This window comes from Sorghum bicolor, chromosome 9 (assembly GCF_000003195.3).
Source record: "Sorghum bicolor cultivar BTx623 chromosome 9, Sorghum_bicolor_NCBIv3, whole genome shotgun sequence".
Taxonomy (NCBI): domain Eukaryota; kingdom Viridiplantae; phylum Streptophyta; class Magnoliopsida; order Poales; family Poaceae; genus Sorghum; species Sorghum bicolor.
The window spans coordinates 1,141,998-1,164,543 of NC_012878.2; the positions used below are offsets into that span (position 1 = coordinate 1,141,998).

Below are 22,546 nucleotides of genomic sequence, written 5' to 3' on the forward strand. Positions count from 1 at the left end.
CACCATCTTCAGGTTGATACAATGAGCCAGAGTCTTCACGGGTAGTATTAGTGCCCTTTGGTCTTGAATTTTTTAGAATATTTGCTGCCTCTTGTATTCCAAGACTGCGGAAGATCCGACTATTCCGCATCACTTGTTCCATCTTCTGCTTCTCATAGTCAGTTAGTGGAGCCTCTGTACTTGCACGAGAAAAAGAAATCATAGTAAATTAAGCTTCAGGATCAAGTCTGGTTGAGGGCCGGGTCTTCGGTTTCCGACCAGGAGCCATCTTCATGAGTCTAGGAAGCTTGGAGCGGAGTGCTGAGGATGTCGTTGGGGGCGCAGGGCCTCTTCGGCTGTGGGCAGTGGAGGGCGGCGGATCCTCTTTCCAGGCAGTAGAGAGGGCAACAAAGTGGCGGCTGCTGCGAGGAGTGAATTGGATTGACTAGGGTTTGGGGGAGCATGAGCTGAATAGGTCACGGTATGGGGGTAATTTTACTGTGCTATCCTTATCCAAAGGAGAGTTGTTGTGGTATATGTCTGGATAGAAATGACATTTTCACTCCAAATTTTTTGGTGTGGCGCGGAGACATAGCGCCACTACGCGGTTGCGCCAGGCCCAGACATCCAAAATTTGGTTTATGCGCTGCTTACTAGTGTCTGCTAACAAAAATATTTTTCTATAAAATACGAAATCGGCTTTTAAAAATAGGAAAAAAAATAATCTCAGGCTGGCTAATCGCAAGTCGCGTATCTTTTAGCGTAAAATCGCGTGCTACGCGGTCCGTGGGATTCGAACCTGAGACCTCGCCCTCGCGCGTACCCTCCTCTACCACTCCACCTACCACTCAGTTGTGTCTATATTAGAGTTTAGTTCCCCATATACTATTATAAACCAAGCATAAATTGATTATTTGAGGCTCTAAACGAATAAAAATAAAAAAAGTTATCAACTACAAAGTTTCATAATTTTTTAGGATCTGCAACTTTTATTTTTGTGGGTTTTTCATACAAGGTTATTTCAAACCTTGATGCTTTAGTTGTATACACGGAGTAACCGAGGAAGTCTTATAAATAGAGAGTCAAGCTCGGGTACTAATACAACATCGAAGATCTGGACGCAAAGTTCAACAATGAGCAGCTTCTGTTATATATACAATAAAACGTGCTGGCCAATCAAACATTGGTACGTAGCTTAGTGGCGTGATTGCTTCAAAGTAACTTGGAGGCTTCGGCGCGCATGACCCATTTTAAAGAAAAAAAATAAGACATAACCAAAATAAAGAAATAAATAATAAAAAAAATATGCTACGTGCCAATTCGAATGCCACTATGGACAAGAACATTTAAAATAATTCAATAAAATAAGTGATGACACATAACATTTGTCAAAGATTTATGACATTAGAAAATTAGGACTTGTGACATAGCAAATATTGTCACTAGATGGAATTGGACTAGTTGTATGACGTTTGTTATGACATCCAACTTTTTATTGTCACTAAGTAGAGATACATGAAATAGAATGTCATAAATCGGATGATATAATGACATTATTACCTTTTGTCATACTAAAAACGTCAAAAAACCACACATATCTTGTAGTGGAACCCCAAAAAAATCTACTCCCTCCATCCCAAATTATAAAAATATTAAACAAGGCCTTAACAAATTCTGGATCCAAACAACGCTCAGTTCGAACTCATCTGGCAGGAGGATGGTGTACTACCAGCTGATGATGAGTAGTGGGATCCTAACGTGGGTAGTGTTGGTGTCCTGGCAACACATAGCTTGCACGTAGGCGTGCTCATTCTGGGCCGTCCATTCCATGCTTGCACTTGCACGGACCACACGCGACGCGATCCCTCGTTTAATTTGTCCGCGATCGATCGCGGCTGGTGTCCCTGGCGCTGGCGGCCTGATGATGATCCAACAGCAGTGCCAGTACAGCACACCAACGCCAACGTACGCCGAGGAGGAGGAGGAGGATAAAGGAGAAGAAGAAGACCAAAATCCATCCATGGAGTCGCACGCACGGGCCTCACGAGAGGAGAGACCATGACCTGTGGCCCCTCGTAGCAGTGGCAAACCAGGGGGCAGGGGCAGACTAGGCCGTGTGTGGGGATTGCACGCCGCCGATTTCGTGTCCTTGCAGCCTCCTTCTCAGTTCTCGCACACTGCCACACACACAGCTGACCTGCCGCTGCCGCTGCCACTGCCAGGAAGGTAGGGAGAGGCCAGGATGCCCCGCGGCGGCTTCTCGGGGTCCCTCAGGTCGCCCAAGATCGACGTCGTCATCGACATGGGGAACCCCTTCCTCAACCGCGCACCGTCGACGGCTTCCTCAAGATCGGCGCCGTCGGCGCCTGCAAGGTGGCCGCCGAGGAGACCTTCGACTGCCTCCACAGGGGTGAGTACGTTCGCCTCTTCCTCCGTTCCTCGACCCCTTTATTCGTTGTATCCAGTCATGCTGCATTCCATAGAGCCCAGTAACCTTGTTAGATGCAAAAAAAAGTTTCGATTTTGCGGAACTCATGTCAGACATTGATACGGTGTTGCCCCCAAAACGTTTGGCCGTTGCGCTCCACTCTACGCAGATAGATAGATTACTAACCATGATGTTGGATTATGGATAATGGACTGGAGTGGAATCGCTCTGCCTCTGCAAGTGGATTCAGAGAGCGAAACAAGGGGTGCAGACATAACCCCAGACTATAATTTGTAGTGCAGCCTGAATATCACACACTCAGTCTTTATTGAGTTTTTCTGTGCAGTTCTGTAACCTGCATTTTACATTCAGTCATGATTGAATATTTGAATGACTCAAATGGCGACGAAAATATCTGTTTTTGTTACTGAAGATCCACTTCATATACACACTTGTACTGAAGATCTTACTGAATTTCTTACTGGTCAAAATGGTACTTACCTCAATAGATCTTACTGGCAAAATGGTACACCTCAATAGATCTCACTGAAGATCGCCTCAACTTTGAATTTAACCAATGCTATTTCAGAATGATAGCAGTATTGTATTCCTGTTGTTTACTGACAAGGAAATCATATGCTTGCATTTCTTTTGTGCTACATTTTACTGGCAATCAGAGAAGAAATTGTTATGACAAAACCTCTTCTGTTTGCAGGGGATGTTTCAAAGCACAGGATTGAACATGCTGTAAGTCATATATCCGCAACCTTTGCATATCTGAATTTTTTAAAAACTGCTCTAGCTCCAGGCCTCATTTCAATTGGGGATCTTAAATATCGTGATCCAAATGCCTAGCGATGCCAGTTACGTGATTCTGTTATGACCGGCGTCCAGTATCAAAGGAGGCTAAGCCACCATCGGCCAGGGGTTTAGGCGCAGGAGTTAGGGGCTAACAGCCCATATTTATCTTTATTTGTTTATTTTCATAATTGAAGCAATTATTCATATATAGGAGTTGTAATTCTTGTGGACAGAATTAAGCAAGAGTAAATCTTATTACTCGGCTTCCCTTGGGAGCCGGGAGTTTGCTCTAGCCGTCGCCTCCGTTCTCTTCTTCCTCGCGCGACCACGGCGCCCGCCGCCGTGCCGCGCACCCAGCCCCCCAACACACATACAACCTTCGCTCGACCAAGGGAAGGGTACAGGTCCGTATCAACCTGGTATCAGCCATGTCGATCCCACCCTCAGCCACCGTTGTTCCGCCTTCATCCACAACGGCGCCGCCCGTCTCCTCCGCTCTGCCCCAGGCGCCCATGTCGACATCGGCCCTGGTGTTGACCTCTTCACAGCCGCTGGCGTAGGGCGCGCCAGGGGCGCCGCGCGCCGTCTTCACGCCCGAGCAAACGACATCCACGATCGTCGAACTCAGCCACGACTTGGCTGAGCTGCGGCTGACGATGACCATGCTGCAGCTTTACAACAATTCGACGCCGCAATTTGGCGCACCGCCGCAGCAGCTGCTCCTGACGCAGTCGTCCCCGTTGGTCGCTTTCCACCACTCGGCGCCGGTCTCCTACCCCTACGGGATGCCCGCCGACGTCGGGTTTTGGACGACAACAACGCCTACTTCGTCGTCCGTTCTGATCCACCAGCTCCGTTTTCCGTCATCGCCGTCCCCAGCGGCCAACTGCTTTGGCTCGCCCCGCCGCTAGGGGAGGACCTCTAGCCGCGGCGCCCACGCCTACTGCGCCGGCACTAACCGGCACCGCTACACCCGCCCACACCTTCCGTCGCTTGACACCGGCGGAGATGCTCGAGCGCCGTCACCAGGGACTTTGTTACAACTGCGACGAGCAGTATGTGTGCGGCCACGTCTGCCCACGTGTCTTCTACCTGGAGTCCTCTGACTACATCGACGACGACGTGTTCACCGCAACAGAGGACACCGCGGACGCCACTGTCGAGAGCTAGCGCCACCAGATGGCGCTGCTGCTCATGCTCTGGTTGTCTCCGTGTATGCTCTTGCAGGGATCCACACCTACCACACCATGCTGCTGCCCGTCACCATCAATGGGGAATGCCTACTCGCGCTGCTGGCTCCACCCACACCTTCCTCTAGGACACGGTCATGCGCCACCTGGGGCTTGTTCCGCGTGGTGGCAACAACCTCCGTGTCACTATCGCGAACGGGGAGCGTTTTCCGTGCAAGGGGATCGCCCGAGATATGCTCGTCCTCATCGGCGGTGAGTCCTTCGCCATCACGTGTGTGGGGCTCGCCCTCGGCTGCTTCGACTTCATCATCAGCGTCGACTTCCTAGGGGCTTTGGGACCTCTTCTGTGGGACTTCGAGGACCTCACCGTCTCCTTCTAGCGAGGCGACCAGTGCGTCACATGGCAGTGCGTGGGTCCCCCGGGTGCTTCTTCACACCAGCCGCGCCTGGCCGCGACCACGGCCGACCAGCAGCGGCCACTATTGGACTAGCTCCTACAGCAGCACATGGCCATCTTCGACAAGCCTCGTGGCCTCTCGCTCGTGCGCTCCTACGACCACCGCTTCCACCTCCTACCGGGGACCGCGCCGGTGGTGGTGCGGCCCTACCGATACCCGCAGCTCTAGAAGGACAAGCTGGAGCGGCAATGTGCCGCCATGTTGGAGCAGGGCATTATTCGGCCGAGCACGTCACCATTCTCCGCCCCTGTGCTGCTCGTCAAGAAGTCCGACGGGTCCTGGCGCTTCTGCATCGACTACCGCGTGCTCAACGACAGGATGTCCAAGGACAAGTTGCCGATCCCGGTGGTCGACGAGCTCCGCGGGGCACGTTTCTTCACCAAGCTGGACCTCCGCTCGGGCTATCGCTAAGTGCGCATGCACCCGGCGGCCATCGAGAAGACCGCTTTCCGCACCCACCACGACCACTTCGAGTTCTTGGTGATGCCGTTTGGGCTGTCCAACGCTCCGGCAACGTTCCAAGCCCTGATGAACGACGTCCTCTAGCCTTTTCTTCGCGGGTTCGTGCTGGTATTCTTCGATGACATCTTGATCTACAACTCATTGTGGTCCAAGCACCTCCAGCACGTCGTCCTCGTCTTCTCCGCTTTGAGGGCTCACGGCCTCTACCTCAAGAGGTCCAAGTGCTCCTTTGGGACACTCTCCGTCGACTACCTCAGGCACGTCATCTCTGCTGATGGCGTCGCTATGGACAGTGACAAGGTGGCTGTGGTCGCCGCGTTCACCTCGGGGCGTCTTTGGTTTTCTCGGCCTTGCGGGCTACTACTGCAAGTTCATCCGCGACTTCGGCTCCATCGTAGCACCACTCAATCGTCTCCTGCGCAAGGAGGCGTTTGCTTGGACGTCGGAAGCGCGGCGGCCTACGACGCCCTCAAGAGGGCCTTGTCATCAGCCCCTGTTTTGCAGATGCTGGATTTCACTCGTGAGTTCGTCGTCAACTGCGACGCCTCAGGCGCAGGCGTTGGCGCTGTTCTCCACCAGGGGTCGGGTCCCCTAGCATTCTTCAGCAGACCCTTCGTCACCCGCCACATCAAGCTCGCGGCCTATGAGCGCGATCTCATCGGGCTAGTGCAGGCGGTCCGGCATTGGCGGCCGTACCTATGGGGACGTCGTTTCCTCGTCCGCACCGACCACTACAGCTTGAAGTTTTTGCTCGACCAGCGCCTTTCCACTGTTCCGCAACACCACTGGGTTAGCAAGCTGCTCAGGTTTGACTTCGCGGTGGAATACCGCCCCGGCCGACTCAACTCGGTGACGGATGCGCTGTCCCGACGCGACGAGGACGCAGTTACAGAACTTGCCTTGTCCGGGCCATCCTTCGCCCTCTACGATGACATTCGGGCAGCCACTCGGGAGGACCCGGTGGCACGCGGCCTCCTGCAGCAGCAGGCCGCGGGGACGCTGGAGGCGCCCTGGACCATCGCGGATTGGTTCCTCCTTCGTGGCAAACGCGTCTACGTTCCCGACCTGCAGGACTTGTGCCATCAGGTGGTGACCCTGGCACACACTACAGGGCATGAGGGCGTCCACAAGACCCTCTTGCGTCTGCGCAATGATTTCTACATCCCCAACGACCGCAAGCTTGTGCAAGACTACGTCTGCACGTGTGATGTGTGCCAGCGCAACAAGACGCCCATGACACAGCCGGCCGGTTTACTACAGCCCTTGGATGTGCCTTCCCAAGTTTGGACCGACACCTCCATGGATTTCATCGATGCCCTTCCCAAGGTCCATGGCAAGTCGGTCATCTTGACGGTGGTGGACCGCTTCTCCAAGAATGCGCACTTCATCACTCTCAGCCACCCCTACACGGCCGCGTCGGTGGCCCGTGCTTTCTTCGAGGGGATTGTGCGGCTTCATGGCTTTCCCACCTCCATTGTAGTGACCGCAATCCAGTTTTCACTAGCCACTTGTGGAGGGATTTGTTTCGCCTTGCAGGTGTGAAACAGCGGCTCAGCACGGCCTTTCACCCTCAGACGGATGGCCAGTCTGAGGTTGTCAACAAGGTGATCGCCATGTACTTGCGTTGTGCGACCGACGACCGGCCGCGCTCATGGGTCGACTGGCTACCGTGGGCGGAATACTGCTACAACACGTCGTACCACACGGCACTTCGGGCGACTCCATTCGAGATTGTCTACGGTGGCCCACCACCTCCCCTTTTGCCTCACCAAGAGGGGGCGGCTGAGACGGAGGATGCAGACGTCATGCTCCGGGACCGCGACGTGTTCCTGGTCGAGGTCCGGGAGCGCCTCCTCCAGGCACAGCAACACGCCAAGGAGCGCTATGACGAGCACCATCGGGCTGTGGACATTGCTGTGGGCGATTGGGTGCTGCTCCGACTTCTTCACCGCCCCACACACACGCTCGCGACGCCAGCCAAGGGCAAGCTTCGTCCTCGTTATGTTGGTCCGTTCTGTGTGCTGGAACGCATTGGGTCGGTGGCCTATCGTCTACAGCTGCCCGAGACTACACGCCTCCATAATGTTTTCCACATCGGGCTACTCAAGCAGTGGCGTGGTGAACCTCCTGTGACGCCGGCGGTGGTGCCACCAGTCTTCGAGGGGCGCCTGCTTCCTGCCCCGGAGAAGGTTCTGTGCGCGCAACTACGCCGCGAACAGTGGCAGCTGTTGGTCAAATGGCGCGGCCTTCCGGATGATGCTACGACATGGGAAGCTCTCGACGACTTCAAAGCCCTATACCCCGATGTCCAGCTCGAGGACGAGCTGTTTGTCGACGCGGGGAGAGATGTTATGACCGGCGTCCAGTATCAAAGGAGGAGCCGGCCCATTAGTGGCTAAAGCCACCATCGGCCAGGGGTTTAGGCGCAGGAGTTAGGGGCTAACAGCCCATATTTATCTTTATTTGTTTATTTCCATAATTGAAGCAATTATTCATATATAGGAGTTGTAATTCTTGTGGACAGAATTAAGCAAGAGTAAATCTTATTACTCGGCTTCCCTTGGGAGCCGGGAGTTTGCCCTAGCCATCGCCTCCGTTCTCTTCTTCCTCGCGCGACCACGGCGCCCCGCCACCGTGCCGCGCACCCAGCCCCCCAACACACGTACAACCTTCGCTCGACCAAGGGAAGGGTACAGGTCCCTATCAGATTCTTTGCTTGCAGTTCCTAAATGTGGATCGTGATTTACTTGACATTCCAAAAACACATGTCATGACTTATGAATACTGCAGATCTCTAGTTGTAGTCTCAGTCTAGTGTACTGTCATCTCAGGAATTCTGTGTTACTGGAAATGTTGAACTAAACCCCTGCACCTCTTTTGCATCTTGCATCATGCATGCTTGTGTATCCCTGAAAAATCTTTGAGCAACTTCTGGTCTACACATCAAACTGATACTATGTATGCAGCTGAAGAAAATGTACAGGGAGGGCGCATACTGGGGTAACTAATTGACCAATTTGTGCCTTTTTGTCGCTTCAAACCCACATAATTTGTTTTGGCTTCTTTCCCTTCTTCATTTATACTCTGACTAATGTACAATAGTATAAGTGCGTGATATTGTTGTATTATCGTGTAAGATGCTATTAGTCATATTATTGTAAGACAAGCACTTCAAAGTTTTTGTGGAGCTACTTCTCATATGCAATGAGGTGGTTGTATAGGGCAACAGAGAAAGTTACATAGAAAATGACAAACCCTTTCACGACACATAGTCATTTCATATTTATTTTACTTTGAGCCAATTGTGAATTCGTGAATCTCGAGATATGCCGGCTCAGTACTTCAGATGTGTTCATAGGGTAGGGTTTGTGTAAATATGATACGTATTGTGAGCGTCTGTGTTGTAATATATAATTTTAGAAAAAAAAGGGACCAAGCTAGTGCAAATGATTTCTACCTCCATGGATCTTATTTCTGGGTTCCCCCTGTTTTTACTGTAATTTTTAAATGTTGCTCTCCTCTTTCTAATCCAGTATAAGTACTACCTAGCTACTTTGTGTTTACATGTTGCTCTCCTTCAAACTGGCATCAGATAATTTGTGTTTACTCGTTGGGGGAGACAGGAGACACTAGCTCCTGCATTTGTGTAGCCCGGCACACGTAGCTTCTCAGAGATGCATACGTGGCTCTGGACACATCCAAAGTGATTGCGCTACTCTTGAATGCATATTCAGGCTTGACACCAACACAGTGATCCATCACTTACTATGGGCCGTAGCCAGGGACCAAGTAGACCTGTTAAACATGTTTACATAGCAATGATAGTGTTTTTGAATTTTTCTAGTTTTTTTAAAATCTATTTTTCTAGAGCTAAATTTATTTTTTGAAGCGGAGATCTAAGTATTTTATGTAGATTCTCTATAATCTTTTTTTTAAGAATTTTAAATGCTTAGAGACATTGGTACCAATTTTTTAACTAAAAAGGATAAACCCAATTTATCCTCTCTGACGCCATGTTAACAATTGCTGTTCAAAACCATCCAGAGTCGAAACAAACAATTTTAAAAGTTAAGGAGACCTAAAAATCTGATCTTAAATCTTTCTCTAATATATAATTATAAAAATTTCAGTCCACCAGGTATCTTTCTTTCCGCCAATATTCTATTTCCCGTGGGTGGCTGCCCAGGACTCGTCCGACAAGGAGGCAGGGCAGGAGTGCCCTGGCCGTGGTCCGACGTGCCATGGCGAGGCGGGGCTCTCGCAACGCAGCATCGCACAGAAGAGGAGAACGGGCGGCTGCGCTCGGGTGCCCTTCTGCTCACGGTCGACGAGTGCGAGCCAGAGCACGCCGTGGTGGTGGCGGCTCTATTGTGGCGCGATTGAGGAGGCTAGCTCGTCCGTGATGCCAGCAGACGGAGGCAGAGAGGTCGCAGTTGCCGTGGATTGCGACGCGGTGAGGCCCTAGTGATGGGCGGACGCACTCCTGAAGTAGGGTCGCGGTGGTGGAGTTGCCGGTGTTGTGGCACGATCAGGTGCTCGGCGGATCAGAAGGGGAGGAGAGGAGTGGCAGAGGTGCTCAGCGAAGCTCGTCGCGACCATAGCAGGGAGAGGAAAGGAGAAGGCGTGGTGGCGGCGGCGCTGAGGAGCTCCAAAAGATGGGGGCGACGGCGGCCATGGCTTAAATAGTGCGCAGCACCTAGGGTTTGAGGAGCTCCGTTCATCCTCGTCGTCATGCCGTAGCGGGGCACGTGGCGCACATCGAAGGGCAAGCAGGCAGGGTGTGCGCGGCTCGGCCTCCGAGCAGCGGCGGTGGCGCTGGCTCCTAGGAGCAGAGCACATTAAGGTTAAGGGATGGGCGCCGGCGGCTTGGGCCGCGCATGGATTCTGGGTCGCTGAGCTGGGCCGAGGGTGGACGCGGGGTGAAGTGGGCCAGCCTCGCAGCTGGGCTGCGCGGGGCACTGCACGACTAGGCCAGGAGGAGAAGTGGGCCACACGCGCGTAGGCTTGGGCCGTGGGAAGGAGGAGGTTAGCCGGGCCTGGCGGGGAAGAGGGAGGTGGGCGGGCGAATGGGGGGAGGGCAGGCCGGGCAGGAAAAACGGAATATGCATGATATGTCTAGTTTTGAATAAATCTTGAACACAAAATATGTTGTATCTCCCGTTGCAACATATGGGCATTTTTGTTAGTTTTTATAAAGCAAAAACCCACTAACCTATTTTTCTTATTTCATCAGCTAGCATAGTCTCTACCGTCCATACCAAACAGGCAATATTAATATACTACTCCATCCTACGTCTACAGTAGAGTTTGAGTGCTTCTTCTATGAACTGCCCGATCCGTTCCAAGATGACAGAAGCCAATGATCAAGGCGGATCCTTCTCTGCAAAATTCCACAGCAGCCGGCAGCCAGGCATACATCGCAAACTTCTGTCATCCTCAGTTTCAAAGCTTCCTCTCAATTCTTGCTGAGCCCCATCCTATACATTTTTGTTAATTTTTAAGTAGAACGATTTGTTTTTAATTTTTTACTTGCTATTTATCCAGTGTTTCTTTTAGTTTCTGCTGACATGAACCTCTGACATACATCATATACGTTGTATAGTAACTAAATAGTATTTTTCTCTGACGCTCTTTATCATGTTTGATGAGAAACATCATCTCGATTTCTACTTGCTCTCAACTGTTGGTGTCCCACATCCCTATATGAGTTTTTTTTTGTAGAATGTATGGGTCGATTCCGTTGCAGTTGCGTGATGTACGTACACATGCTATTGTGCAAATTATAAATAATGTCTTTCGCACTTCCTACCCTAATGCATTTGTCGTTCACAAAATACAATTTCTTAAACTCCTGTAGCAACACGTGAGGTATTCACCTAGTTTTATAAAAAGGGGATCGGACAATCCTTTGTCAAAATTAAAATATACATGCAAACCACATATGCCACTTCATAAAACAGCTACGATATCAAAGACAGCAAATATATCAAACTCTGTACTCATGTGCGTTTGATATTTCAGTTCCCTTACTCACAAACAAGAAAAAAAATGGATTGGTCTGAACCGAAAGAAAATATAAAAGCACTAGCTAGCCACGCCATTTGAGCGGGCCACCTTGCTAGTTACTCCCTCCATCGTCGTTTGACTTTTTTTTACCTCAAGTTTGACCACTCGTCTTATTCAAAAAATTTATACAAATATAGTCAAATTTAAGTCATTCTTGAAGAACTTCTATTAATAAACCAATACACAACAAAAAAAAAGTGATATTTTGTACAAAACTTTGAATAAAACGAGTGGTCAAACTTGATATTAAAAAAGTCAAACGACTTACAATTTACAATTTAGAATGGATTGAGTATATATGAACGTAAGTTGATGGACATGACAATATATTATAACTAAAAATTACAATGCATCGGTACCAACGGTTGCATTTGCCGTATTCACGACGAAATCGATTACCACAAGAGGAATGTGACTGACAAGGTGCCAGTCGGGCCCTGCCCCTCGCTTGTAACGCTCCGCCAAACCAGGGCAACCATAAATGCGCAATTCCTCAAGAGCAGTTAGGCGTTGTATGGATTGGGGCAAGTATTGAAGGGCAGGGGAATGCTTGATATAAAGCGAACGAAGCGCAGAGAGTTGTCCAATCCACTCTGGCAGCACCGTCAGTGATGACAGTTCGAGATGTTCAAGCGAGGTGAGGTGCTGAATCGCCTCTGGGAACTGCTTCAAATCGCCCAATCCCAATCCAAGGTGTCGCAGAGAGTGCAGTTCTCCAAGCCAGTCAGACAACGTGCCAACGGCGGGGCATTCGTAGATGCGGAGACGCTCGAGAGAGGTGAGCTTCCGCATGCTCTCTGGTAACTGTGTCAGGTCATTGCACCTGTAAATACACAACTCTTTCAGCTCAGTGAGGTGCTGCAGCAGTTCCCAGCCAGATGGTGATCCTGTAACGTTGCTTAGCCCTAGACTCTTGAGGCGAGGGACCAACGCATGCATGCTGGGCAGCTGATGGGAGAACCTTCCTGTGGATAGCAGCTGCCCATTGATTCTGTTTAAAGACATATGCACCAACGATGGTGGAAAGTAGGGGCTCACATTTAATTTCGGGCAGCCATATATTTCTAGACTGGACAGGACAGGGAAAAGATGTTGTGCTGCCAATTCTTTCTCCCCAGTTTCAAAACCACTTGATGTAGTCCACAGCTCCTCTAAATTAGGCATTTCCGCCAGAACAAGGTACTTCAGTGAAGGCAACTCAACAAATCCTCTCATATGCCTCAAGTTTGGAAATCTTTTTACCGTTAACCAAGTTAAACAAAGGAAATGGGATGCGATAGTTTGCTTCAGCATTATACCACCTTCAAAATATGAAGAATCATTTTGCTTCATCATCCATCCTGGCAGGCAGGGGCCTCTGTAATTATAGATATCCAAGCTCTCAATTTGCGATGGTGGTTCAAGAGCGTTCAGCACACCCCAATCATGTTCCATATCTGACACCAACTCTTCTTCAGAATCACTTAGAGACCAGTTCAGCTCCAAGTTTTGTATGTGACTCTTCCGCTTCAAGCAAGCCTTCTCTGCATCACTTGGATCCTTCAAATACTTAAGGTTGGTAATTTCCAAGCGACCACCTATCATATCAAGGTTTTCTAGCTCTGAGATCCTCGCATCATCTGCACCACACCCAACAACAAACAATCCCAGCTCTCTTAAACGGGTCAGCTGTCCCAACCCTGTTGGTAAGCAGCAGAGTTTACTACAATGCTTTATGTTCAAAACTGCGAGCCTTTTCAAGTTTGCTATGCCCTTAGGCAACTCCCGTAGCTCATTGCATCCCTCAAGGTTAATACATTCCAGAGTATCGATCGATGTAACCCATTGAGGTAGCATGGTAACTTTGGTTTCAGAAAGGTTCAGAGTACGCAATGTAGGACAGGATAATGTGCTTGGCAGGTCTTGCAAATCCGTACAACCATGAAAGTTAATAGTTCGCAAGTTTTTGAACTCCCCAATGATGTCTGATGGTAGTTGTTGCAGAGATGAACAGTACTCTATATCAAGTACACATAGGTTTCCAATTCTACCTAAAGAGCTTGGTATCTCTCGGAGCTTGCTGCAGGCATATAGTTGCAAGGACTGAAGAACATAACAGTCACCAATGGACTGAGGCAAACTCTCAAGATCAGTAACCCAACGCAACTCTAGAGTCCTTAGCTTCCGAAGCGTTCCAACAGACTCAGGTAATGTCACGAAACCTTTGCAGTCAACAAAATTGAGTGACTGCAAGTTCCAAAACCTCGAGATAGCTTCCGGAACTGTTGTACAACTAACATTATGGATTTCAAGATACCCAAGATACTCAAACTTTAATATGAATAGTGACAACGGAGTATCAGTTGCATAGTCCAAAACAACACTGCGCATACAGCAACTACTCTTCACTGTGGTATCAAAAGATGTCTTACTGTCAGAGATATATAGAGCACGGACCTTGTCAAATACGCCCTTGTCAACATTCTCAGTGAATGAAGTCAAAGATAAATATCTATACCTATGAGTAAATTCTTCTGTTGTATGAATTGGTACACAAGTCACCAGCTCATCCTTTAGTATCTGCCGAGTGAGATCATGGATCAAATCGTGCATGGTGTATATATCAGTATTCCAGCTCCCATAAACTTCCTGAAGAAATCTGACTTTTACAAGAGAATCTAAGTAGTCTCTTCCGACATCTTCGGGTTGCTCTCCATTCATTGCATTGATGAATCCATGAGCTATCCATTGGGCAATCAAACGATCTTTCCAGATTCCATAGCCCTTCGGGAATATGGAGCAAAACGTAAAACACTGCTTCAGTTCATCTGCCAAATGAATATAGCTCAACTTCAAGGATGCAAACACTCTGTCTTTTATACTCTGAACCTTCCATAAATTATTCTCTCTTATGGCCCTCCACGTACTTATTTGCTTCTTGTCACGAAGGACTGCTCCAAGAGTTTGAATTGCTAACGGCACCCCACCACATCCCTTGATAATCTCTTTTCCGACTTGTACCTCATCGGAGCTCAATTCTTGCTCTGCCAACCCAGAACCCTTCAGGAATAAGTTCCAACTCTCAGACTCTGATAAGAATGCCAACTCAAATGTATATCTTGATTCCACAGCTTGTGCAACCTTTCGATCACGAGTGGTTAAAACAATCCTTGTTTCAGGTGCGCCACATTTTAGCTGCACCATGAACTGTTCCCAGTCATGTCTGTCCTCATGCCAAGCATCATCAAGGATAAGAAGAAACTTCTTATTGCTCAACTTCTCGGAGATTTTTTGGACCATGTGCTGTGGGGGATGACGATCTGAATTATCTCCAACAATCGTTTCAAATAGCTTGCCGATGAGCTTCTGAACATCAAACTCTTGAGACACATGGACCCAGAATATTTCACCTCCAAAGTGCTCCTTTATCTTGACGTCATGACAAATGTGTTTCGCCAAAGTAGTTTTGCCTGACCCCCCTAATCCGATGATAGAAACTATCATGTTGTTCTCTCCAGCATTACATTCTACAAGCTTAGATATGATTTCATCCTTTTCTTGATCCCTAAGGGGTATTTTGGACTCTGGAACCTTGCTCAACCAGGTCATCTCTCCAACTGTCTTGTACCTAGCACCAACATGTTGATCCCTTGTTGGAACTAAAGTATTGAAATCACTTCTTTGCTTGACGATTGCAGCAAATCTAACCTTGATTGCCTTGATCTTATGAGCCATCTTGTATCGGAATGCAAATGACTTTGGTTTTGCACAGAAGCAACCGGCTATACCACTCTTGTCATCATCTCTTTCCATCTTCTGTTTCTCAGCTTCAAGCTGGACTTCTTGTAGTATATCGTCAATGTCATAAGCCACATCTTTCAATTTTATCACCCAGTGAGACTGTGTCTCACTCTGTATTGCTCTGTCATACGCTGCCGACAGCCAGCCTGTAATGTCTGCGTGTATATCCTGGAGCTGGCAGAGATCTCTTTTTACACCGGCTATGGCAGCAAACTCAGTGGCTAACAGTGAAACTAGCTTGTCACCTGCAGCCTTCAACACTCCAGATGCTAAAGCAGCCTCCATCCCACTCATTATGTCAAAGAAACTGTTGCCTAAACCCCTGCAGATGAAATTGAAAAACAAGCGGTTAGATTGAGTTTCGCAAATCCAAAACTAGTTAGGTGGCAGCAGTAATGTTTCTTAGGAAAAATAACTTTTTAGGAAATGTGGCGGCAGAAATGTTCCAATAATAATTCTCAACTCTGGAATAAATTAACGGCCGACAAAATATCTGAGAGTTACAGGCCACGCCGCCGCCCGGTCCAGACGCGGCGGCCATGTCCTCTCTCTAGCGCCAGGCCAGCTGCAGCACCCTGCTGCCATGCAGCCTGCCCTAGGGGGCTGTTGTTCCTCCCATCTAATCCCCTCTGACTCCCCCAATCTACCCTCTAATTAAGTGAAGTCACCCCAGATGGGACATGTACAACATGAGTGATTTGCAGATTATATGTTTCGAACGAAATGGACAAATATTGTCCGTATCGGCTAAATATCTTATATGGATAACACAAAAAGTCATTTGGATGCTGGAAAATAGATCTACTAGACCGATCGGCGTGAAAACAAATGGAAAATTAATTTGCATACCAGGTGAACAAGGACACACACAGCAGAAGCAGCAGAGCACCGACAGTATGACACTTTGATGCAACCAGATAAGGGGCTTTTTGTTCTTCTTCTTGTGAAAGAGGTGAAGGGAATCAGTATGCTTGACGCTCACTGGGATTGACACAAAAAAAAAAGTATGAGTTGGTCATCGAAGAAATTCTAGGATTAACAGAAAAAAAACGTGAGTTGGTGATTGAAGAAAATGACCAGGGGAGAAAGCGGGAGGAGATGTGAGGAATTAGATTGTGCGTGTTGTGTTAGGCTTAAACCAAAGCAGATTAAGTACCTAAACTCAACAACTGCGGCGAGGCTACAACCCAACGAGAGAGAGGCCTGCAGATCTGAAAGGCAGGTAGGTGATGAAGAAAATGAGCAGGTGGTTGAACCCAACGAGAAGGAGAAACAGGATTCAGGCAAAGGTCATCCTCATTACCTCGGTCGCGTCGGCGGCGGCGACGACGAGAGGCCTCCCGCCCCTAGTCGGGTTGTGCGCGGAGGTCGATGGTCAGTGAACTCACTGCTCACTTCTCACGCGCATGGAGACTCCACGGAGACGAACGAAGAGAGGATTGCGACTGAGCACCGGACGATGCCTGCTTTGTGAGTTGGGTTTGTGAGTTGGGTGGTGGACCCCGGCAGCCACTGTGAGAGCACGATTGCTTTTCGCCTCCCAGAAAGCGCGTGGCAAGAGCATCCACTACAGTGGATCCAGAAAATACATCCTCATTCCCTACAAAGTGTTAGGCCTTACCTAGTTTAGTTCCATTTTTTTTAAAATTGTATTTGACAAATATTGTTAGGTTCAAAAGATTTATCTCGTAAATTATATTTAAATGGTGTAATTAGTTATTTTTTATCTATATTTAGTGTTTCATGTATGTACCGCAAGATTTGATGTGATATAAATCTAAAAAATTTTGCAAAACTTTTTGTGAGTAGTTCACCTAAAAACCAAAAACTTTTCAAGATTCCTCGTTATATTGAATCTTGTGGAACATAAAATATAGATTAAAAAAGTAATTAATTGTACAGTTTAGGCCTTATTTAGATCCAAAAAGTTTTTGGATTTTGACACCGTAGCACTTTTATTTTTATTTGAAAAACATTATCCAATAATGGAGTAACTAGAATTAAAAGATTCGTCTCGTGATTTACAGGCAAAATGTGCAATTAGTTTTTGTTTTCATCTATATTTAATGCTTAAAGCATGTGCCGCAAGATTCGATATGACAGAGAATCTTGAAAAGTTTTTGGTTGTTTGGGTGAACTAAATAAAGCCTTAGCTGTAATTTGTGAGACGAATCTTTTGAGTCTAATTAGTCCATGGTTGGACAATAATTGTCAAATAAAAATAAAAGTATTACAGTACCTACAAACTTTTCACCTTTCAACTAAACGGCCTTACAAATAATAAAAGGGGTTAATTAAGGAAGAAAAATAAGCTCTAACATGTTCTCTTTCTAGTACTCTTTCTTGAACTTTTTTTTCAATCTCCCAAAATCTTCCTCTCCCTTAAACTTTCCATCAGTGTGATTGATCCACCAAAAAAATCCATGCGAACTGCAAAAAGATATTTATCTTCCTCTCTCACAATAATTATCTCTTTTGGTGTGCCTTGAGGCCCCTTCTTACTTACTTCTGCACTTTTTTTGTCTCTTTTTTAAACTTCTTTATTTCAATAAAATCCCTGTGGGGGCTGAGACCCCTTCAGTTTCCTAAAAAAAACCCAAATAAATCTTGCCTATTTTTCAAACCTAGCTTCTAATTACGTCAACTCAATTTTATACTTTCAAAGTTATCTCATAGATAGACAACTAAAAGAATTAACGATAGCAAAATACTTCAAATCCTTACATGTATACTTTATTTATTGACAATAGCTAGTTCATCAGTTGTTCATCAATTGTTCATCCAATGTGCATCTGGTTAGTCTCACTGAGTTGATGTGGTGTTTGGTTGCTTTGCGTGAGAACATATGTTGCAAGATACTCCTATAAATTAGGCAATAAACATAATCACGATATTTTTTATACATGCAACTATCTTTTATTGCTCTTGATTTATTATATTATTATCCCTTAATATTTTTTTAAAAGAAATACACTAATATCAATTAAGACATGCTAGTCGTGCACTGGTAATGTCATTATCTAGATAACTGCTGTCAACCGATAGCCTGGAGAAGAACCCAAAAAAAATCTACTCCCTCCATCCCAAATTATAAAAATATTAAACAAGGCCTTAACAAATTCTGGATACAAACAATGCTCAGTTCGAACTCATCTGGCAGGAGGATGGTGTGCTACCAGCTGATGAGTAGTGGGATCCTAACGTGGGTGGTGTCCTGCCAAGTGCCAACACATAAGCCGTGCTCATTCTGGACCACACGCGACGCGATCCCTCGTTTTGTCCGCGATCGTTCAATTCGTTCGTGTCCCTGGCGCTGGCGGCCTGATGATGATCCAACAGCAGTGCCAGTACAGCACACCAACGCCAACGTACGCCGAGGAAGAAGACCAATCCATCCATGGAGTCGCACGCACGGGCCTCACGAGAGGAGAGGAAGATGAGAGACCATGACCTGTGGCCCCTAGTAGCAGTGGCAAACCAGGGGGCAGGGGCAGACTAGGCCGTGTGGGGATTGCACGCCGCCGATTTCGTGTCCTTGCAGCCACCGTCCGCCACCGTCCAATCTCCGCTTCTTTATCTTCTCCGAGGTGAGAGCAGGGAGCCCAGGCGATCCTCCTTCTCAGTTCTCACACACTGCCACATACACACACAGCTGACCTGCCGCTGCCGCTGCCACTGCCAGGAAGGTAGGCCACTGCCAGGATGCCCCGCGGCGGCTTCTCGGGGTCACTCAGGTCGCCCAAGATCGACGTCGTCATCGACATGGGGAACCCCTTCCTCAACCGCACCGTCGACGGCTTCCTCAAGATCGGCGCCTGCAAGGTGGCCGCCGAGGAGACCTTCGACTGCCTCCACAGGGGTGAGTGCGCGCGTCTCTCTGCCTCTGCTGCTATAACATCTTTTACTATATTTACATTGAGTTTGATCGAGCTGTGTTGACCTTTAGGAGCTTTTCATGTGGTTAAATTAAGATATTCACTTGCACACATCTACCACAGCATTCATCATCAATCATTAAAATTGCTAAAAATATTATCACTCACTGTCCCAAGTATTGTTATTCTCTCTCTAAAAAGATTCAATGCAGAAGAGGCATGGGTTATGCAAAAATACGCGAGGAAATAAAAAGAGGCAAGTGCCCGGATCCTCGAAAAAGAAAGAAAAAGAGTGAGACGAGAGGTAAAAATGGACAAGTGTCCGAAATAGAATTAGGGGTACAAAGATGCCCACTTGAGCGGAAAAAATGGACAAGTGTCCGACAGTAGAATTAGGGGTATCTACTACCCACCTGAAAAAAAAGAGAAAGAAAAGATAGCCCATGTTCTCCCAAAGCAAAGATCAAAGAAGAGGAGAGATAGCAATATGAGGAGCAATGAGAACTAAGTTTCATTATCACTTATGCATTTTCACCATCACTATCATTTACTCCATCACACATGCACATCTTGATTTAATTATATGCTGAGTTCCTTTGGATCCATGGCTCGATTAGACAATATATGTATGAGCTGTTTTTCACTCCTATGAGCTCCCCTTAAATATTCCATTAAGCTATAGGAAAGTGATATCATGGTAAGGATCCACAAATACCACATATAGAGAGACTTGAGAGAATCATTGCTGGGAACTCTGAGTTTTATTTTGAAAACTTATGAAAAACTCTGGAACAAAGGTGAAGTATAAACAGGAGGGATAGTGCTTGACTTAACTATTTTGTCTTTCGATTACTTAAGATTTAAGTGCAGGTACTAAACTTCATAACACTTCACTTTAATCTGGAAGAATTTTGTATAAAAGCATGTGTGCCTGTCAGAAAAGAAAACATCGAAGCAACTCCTGATCCGTCTGAGTTTAGCTGTTTGCTCAGGGACGAGCAAAGGGTAAGCTTGGGGGAGTTTGTTGACGGTCCTTAAGTACTAAAATTAATAATCAGATAAACATGAAAAAGGATCAATATGAAACAAACATCTAGAATTAGGGTTTTATCTGACAGAATTCCACGAGCTTTGGTGTTTATCTATTTCTGCAGGGGTTTATCAGAAAATATGGAGAGAAGGCCCACATGTCATGTTTACAACGAGATAATTACGTGTCGCGCAATTTTCCTCAATCTAGAAGGATCCAGAAGCCACGGGAACGAACGGGACGCGATTCGGGCTCGGGGGCTGGGCGGCCGCCCACCCTCCTTGGGCGCCCGCCCAGGTGGAGAGTCCAATCAGGACTCTGCTTCGGGACAATCCTCCACCGACCTAAAGGATCAATCTAAACCATACAATCTATGTCGGTTTGATCCAATGGCTCACGTTCACTTGAGGGGACTATAAAACCAGACCCCCTGGCCCCTGGAGGAGAGGAGGAGAAATCATTATTCAGAGGTAGCCATCAAAGTTAGGGTTTAGAGCTTCTCTCCCACAGAGAATTAGAATTAGCTACTCCCTAATCTTTCAAGTTTAGAGGTTGATTAGATAGCAATTAGAGAAGTAGAGCACTACGCTCTGGATTCGGATCTTCGGTAATAAAGATTGGTATTATTCATATCTTTCTCTAATTCTATTGTTCTAATTGCATTATGTCTTTAATTATTATGTTCTTAGTTTGCTCTAGTTCTATATTTGATATAGTTCTAATTGATAATGAGTTTATGTATAAGTTTGCAAAGCGCTTAGCTCTTGTCGCGAGGGAGTTAGGTGATAGATCACATGTAAGCGTGGTGCTTAGATGTTATTTATCTGCAAATGTATCCTATTGGCCGAGTCGTGTGGTAGTTCGCGATAGTGACAGCTTCGTTGATTCTTATATAGTCCACCCTCCGTTGATAGGACAGGCAGAACCGGTATTGTGGAGTAAGTCATGCGATGTTCTGATTTACTTTATCAATGTTCCTTATACATGAATGAAGAGTCTTTTATGCTATATATGATCTTGTAGATAACTAGAGTAGATTATGACTTAGTAGTTAGTAGATAACTTAGAATCCATTCTCTAGCTAATCCGACATCACCTACATATATGAGGAGTAGTCTATTTTCTAATCGCTGTGCTCTTTATCCCATGAACTTACACTTTATTATCATTATCTTTATGGTTTACCCCCTGCTAAAGTATGTGACTGTGTGACGAGTTTCTCATTAGTAATCATGTTCTTGCAAGTTTATCTCTAGTCTATGCCTTGATAGATTTTGCCCATTGATTTAATTCCATTTTCCTTAGATCCCTAAGCAAAATTATAAATAACGATACCTGGAATACTTATCCTGGTGAAATGCTACAATGAGGTGTTTTATCTGTGCGCTTGCGGATAGAATAGATTATTTTCTAGAGAGCCTTTACATTTATAAATACCTTTGTACACTCTGGCGCCATGCTAGGGATGACAACCTAGTATCTAAGTGGTGTTAGCTAGTGTCAACACCGCCCCAGGCGCCCACGTCCACATCGGCCCTGGTGTCGACCTCTTCCCAGCCGCTGGCGCAGGGCGTGCCGCGCGCCGTCTTCACACCCGAGCAAACGACATCCACGATCGTCGAAATCAGCCACGGCTTGGCTGAGCTGCGGCTGACGATGAACACCATGCTGCAGCTTTACAACAATTCGACGCCGCAGTTTGGCGCACCGCCGCAGCAGCCGCTCCTGACGCAGTCGTCCCCGTCGGTCGCGTTCCACCACACGGCGCCGGTCTCCTACCCCTACGGGATGCCCGCCGACGCCGGGTTTTCGACGACAACAGCGTCTACTTCGTCGTCCGTTCCGATCCACCAGCTCCGTTTTCTGTCATCGTCGTCCCAGATCCCGCCATGGGCGCTGACCTACTCTGGGCCGGTCTACACATCGGCACCCCATCGGTTGCACATGCCCGATCATGGCGCACCGTCGGTGTCAGGCACCCCCTACAGCAGCGTGGCGCCCTCGGCTCCACCCTACTATGACCCCGGCTACGAGGGGTGCCCCTGCATCTACGCAGGGCAACGGTTCGCCTAAGTTCCACAAGATCGAGTTCACGACGTACGACGGCTCAGTCGATCCGCTGAACTGGCTCACGCAATTTGAGCAATTTTTTTGGGCCCAACTCACGTCGGCATCTCAGCGCACCTGGATGGCGTCCTATCACCTCACACGTGACGCCCAGACATGGTACTATGCCCTCGAGGAGGACGAGGGCCAGCCGCCATGGGATCGATTCAAGGACTTATGTCGTCTTCGCTTCGGACCGCCCATTCGTGGTACTCGCTTGGCTGAGCTGGGCCAGCTGCCCTTCCACTCCATGGTGGAGGAGTTCGCAGGCTATTTTCAGGCGGTCCTGGCTCACACCCAGGACATCTCCACCCGCCAGAAGGCGGAGCTCTTCGTCGGAGGACTGCCTAACCACATCGGCGTGGACGTGG

At 47.6% G+C, this 22,546-nt stretch overlaps 1 protein-coding gene and 1 pseudogene across 2 annotated transcripts; one reads left to right on the top strand and one right to left on the bottom strand.

The window, feature by feature from the left end:
* LOC8067329 lies at window positions 1,840-8,565 on the top strand (annotated as a pseudogene).
* On the bottom strand, window positions 11,601-16,655 carry LOC110430576 (putative disease resistance protein RGA1). Of its 2 annotated transcripts, XM_021448372.1 has the most exons (4): window positions 16,468-16,655; window positions 16,321-16,375; window positions 16,014-16,145; window positions 11,601-15,486 (listed from the first exon to the last, which is right to left on the bottom strand). In XM_021448372.1, exon 4 carries the CDS (start codon window positions 15,456-15,458, stop codon window positions 11,727-11,729), a length of 3,732 nt encoding a protein of 1,243 aa, XP_021304047.1. In that variant the 5' UTR covers window positions 15,459-15,486; window positions 16,014-16,145; window positions 16,321-16,375; window positions 16,468-16,655; the 3' UTR covers window positions 11,601-11,726. The 2 variants fall into 2 exon arrangements, with proteins under 2 accessions (XP_021304047.1, XP_021304048.1); XM_021448373.1 differs by lacking the exons at window positions 16,014-16,145; window positions 16,321-16,375.

Excerpts from the sequence above, each read along its gene's own strand:
- LOC110430576 (XM_021448373.1), bottom strand. The coding sequence starts at position 15,458 with ATGAGTGGGATGGAGGCTGCTTTAGCATCTGGAGTGTTGAAGGCTGCA.